At 40.2% G+C, this 2,932-nt stretch overlaps 1 protein-coding gene across 2 annotated transcripts; it reads left to right on the top strand.

The window, feature by feature from the left end:
• The first annotated feature begins 503 nt into the window (after window positions 1-503).
• Window positions 504-2,606, top strand: LOC104467095 (nucleoside diphosphate kinase-like). Of its 2 annotated transcripts, XM_010080727.1 has the most exons (4): window positions 504-632; window positions 1,144-1,245; window positions 2,007-2,119; window positions 2,489-2,606. In XM_010080727.1, the coding sequence occupies exons 1-4, from the start codon at window positions 504-506 to the stop codon at window positions 2,604-2,606; spliced, it is 462 nt and encodes a 153-aa protein (XP_010079029.1). The 2 variants fall into 2 exon arrangements, with proteins under 2 accessions (XP_010079029.1, XP_010079030.1); XM_010080728.1 differs by lacking the exon at window positions 2,007-2,119 and having other exon boundaries at window positions 2,489-2,509.
• Window positions 2,607-2,932: the final 326 nt, after the last annotated feature.

The following is a 2,932-nucleotide window of genomic DNA, read 5'->3' as shown; positions in this document are numbered from 1 at the left end:
GGCTCCCGACCCGTGTCAGCGCCTGGCTGCCGCACCGGAACGGCACCGGGTGCTTCCTCCCCGGGCGGGCTTCTCCCGGTGTGTGCACGATATCCATGTGTGCAGACACACATTGCAGCAAAACAGTGTTCAAAAACCCCCGATAATACTGGTTTACACATGGAAATGGTGCAAATGGGTTTATTCAGCCTGCTTTGCCGCACAGGCGCTGCACTGAGGGATGCACCTGTGACAGCATCTGTTCCCTTCAGAGCTTTTCTGATTTTAATATTTGCTAATTGCTTGTTTCTATATATGGCACATCATTATTATTCTAAACTTACTTTTGAAAACCCGTGTACACTGATTGATGTATCAAATCGGTGCAGATCATGGGTTAATGACCTTCGGATGTAGCTGATTTAATTATAATAACAGCTGATATTACACGTGATACAGGGCTGTGATGACACTTGCCTGCTGGTTCTGGAATAATGACTTTTATTCCCTTCCTGCTTAGGACGATGGCTTCTATCGCCGAGCGCACGTTCATCGCCATCAAGCCTGACGGGGTCCAGCGCGGACTGGTGGGAGAAATCATCAAGCGGTTTGAACAGAAAGGATTCAAACTGGTGGCCATGAAATTAATACACGTAAGCTTTCCTCACTTTGTATATCTCCTCTTTCATATAAACTGCAGCCTTAAAATAGAGCAGCATGCTAGAATAAATACATGTAGTCTTCAGAACAATTAAACTGGAAATTTTAAGAAGTCTTTGAATATTTTGGATATTTTGGAAAAGTTCCAATTCCCAGCTCTAAATGCCAGACACGCTAAGCATGCTAATTTTAGTAACTTGATGTCCTTAGTCTGAAGAGAAGATTCTTGTAGGTGCATCCTACAGCTAATGAGTATCTTCAACAAATACCAGGTCACACAAGCTGTCTTTATTGGTAGAAGATGCTTTTCTAAGTTCAGCAGTGGTTAAAGCCAACAGCTCAAATTCATATCAACCAAAAGTACTTCTAGGAAGATGCTAGAGTTGTTGAATTTTCCAGTGCGTGCAAGTTTTAGGATTAATAGGACTCTGTGGTTAATCTTTGTGATTTCAGTATGCTCTTAACTTCTTACAGTAAGCTTTTGTTGGTTGGTTTTTAATGCAGGCGTCCGAAGATCTTCTGAGGGAACACTACATTGACCTAAAAGACCGTCCATTCTACGATGGCCTGGTGCAGTATATGCACTCCGGACCTGTTGTAGCTATGGTGAGCTCTTAAAAATGAAGTTCAGCTAAGAAAAATACTGTTTCATTGTCTTACCTGCAACATGATTGTGTTACCTATTCAATTCGAGTTTACTTTTAAAAGGATTTTAAAACTATTTTAAAACCTAGTTTCAAATACTGTACTTAGGAAGATGTACTGTTAACTCCTTTTTCTTTAATCTTTTTTTATTCATAATCTTTCTCTCCTTTGAGTCAGTATGTTGAGGAAGAGGGCAGGGGTAAAGGGGGAACCAAAGCTGGGACCTTGAGAAATACTAAACCCGCACAAAAATCCCACTATGAAATGTCATGTGTTAAGGAAGCTGAAAAATGATGGTGCAATATTTTTACTATACTCCTAAGCTATCACAAGTTTGGAAATCTTTTTCAGTCTAACTTCATTAGAAGGGATTTTCTCTTTTTTTTCCCTTCATAGTGTATTTGTAAAATAGTTGAGCTGGAGGTCCAGATCTTCAATGAGCAGACAGCTTTGTAAGGCTGTTTACCATACTGAGATTTAAAATTGTTCTCTTCCCATCCTTGGTGAGGAGAGGCATTGTGCAGAAGGGGAGAATTTCTGCAGATTCTTCAAGAATATGACAGAAAAAATTGGAGATAAAATATGTCTTGCTACTAGGAATATTCAGATGGTGATTAGTGCCATGATGCGCAGTACTGTGTAATTCTGGAAGGTATGATTAACTCTTGTTCTCTATCTACTGCTAGGATTTAATAATCTCAATGGATTTTTATTTTTTTAAGGTGTGGGAAGGTCTTAATGTGGTTAAGACTGGGAGAGTGATGCTGGGGGAAACTAATCCAGTCGATTCAAAGCCTGGCACTATTCGTGGTGACCTCTGCGTTCAAGTTGGAAGGTATATTTTGAAATTATTGATATAATCTAAAGACAGTAAATGTCCAGTGGTATTTCATGATATATGTCATGATATCTGTCGTGATATATGTAGGAACCGTGCTCCATCCTCCTCTATCTTATGCACGGAGCTGCCGTTCCCTGTGTGCATGTAATGTTCCAGTCTAAAGCTGGAAGTCAAGTTGTGGTCTTCCCCATTGACAAAAATGATGAGCAAAGCTGGGACTGCATACTCCGTGCCTGTAATAGGAGTTGCTTTACAATTACTTACAACTTCTCTCCATAATGGAGGCCACTTCAAAAAACGAGGCTTGCTTTGCTTTGAGTTTGAGGGTTACCTTACTTTTATATCCACCTTTTCTTTTCCTAGGAACATCATTCATGGAAGTGATTCCATAGAAAGCGCTGAGACAGAGATCAATTTGTGGTTCACTCCTGAAGAACTGGTTGATTACAGAAGCTGTGCTCATGAATGGATCTATGAGTAATCCTGAGCCCGTACTTTCTGATATCCTCACTGTCTGTGAACAGCTGCTAGCCTCTAGATATTTCAGAGCCCTCCATATAAACCGGTAGAAACCTGTCTCAGGAATCTGTGAGATTGCTCTGCTGTGAATATTAAATGTAGTCAGTGTTCGCTGCTGCTTTGGTTAAAAAGCTGTCAAGTTATAGATGGAATTGTACTTTTAAAGAGCTGCTTCTGGGGGTGAGAGAGATGAGACTGAAACACGGAGCATATAACACATGTATTTTCCTGAAACACTCTGAAGTCAAAGAAGGTATTTTGGTAAACAGAAAAAAATGGTAAAAAATT

This window comes from Pterocles gutturalis, unplaced genomic scaffold, assembly GCF_000699245.1.
Source record: "Pterocles gutturalis isolate BGI_N339 unplaced genomic scaffold, ASM69924v1 scaffold35424, whole genome shotgun sequence".
Classification (NCBI taxonomy): domain Eukaryota; kingdom Metazoa; phylum Chordata; class Aves; order Pterocliformes; family Pteroclidae; genus Pterocles; species Pterocles gutturalis.
The sequence above is the reverse complement of the archived record's forward strand: the minus strand, read 5'-3'. Positions and strand labels throughout refer to the sequence as shown.

Excerpts from the sequence above, each read along its gene's own strand:
- LOC104467095 (XM_010080727.1), top strand. The coding sequence starts at position 504 with ATGGCTTCTATCGCCGAGCGCACGTTCATCGCCATCAAGCCTGACGGG. Across the intron at positions 633-1,143 it reads TGGCCATGAAATTAATACAC|GCGTCCGAAGATCTTCTGAG; the intron begins GTAAGCTTTCCT and ends TTTTTAATGCAG. Across the intron at positions 2,120-2,488 it reads CTCTGCGTTCAAGTTGGAAG|GAACATCATTCATGGAAGTG; the intron begins GTATATTTTGAA and ends TTCTTTTCCTAG.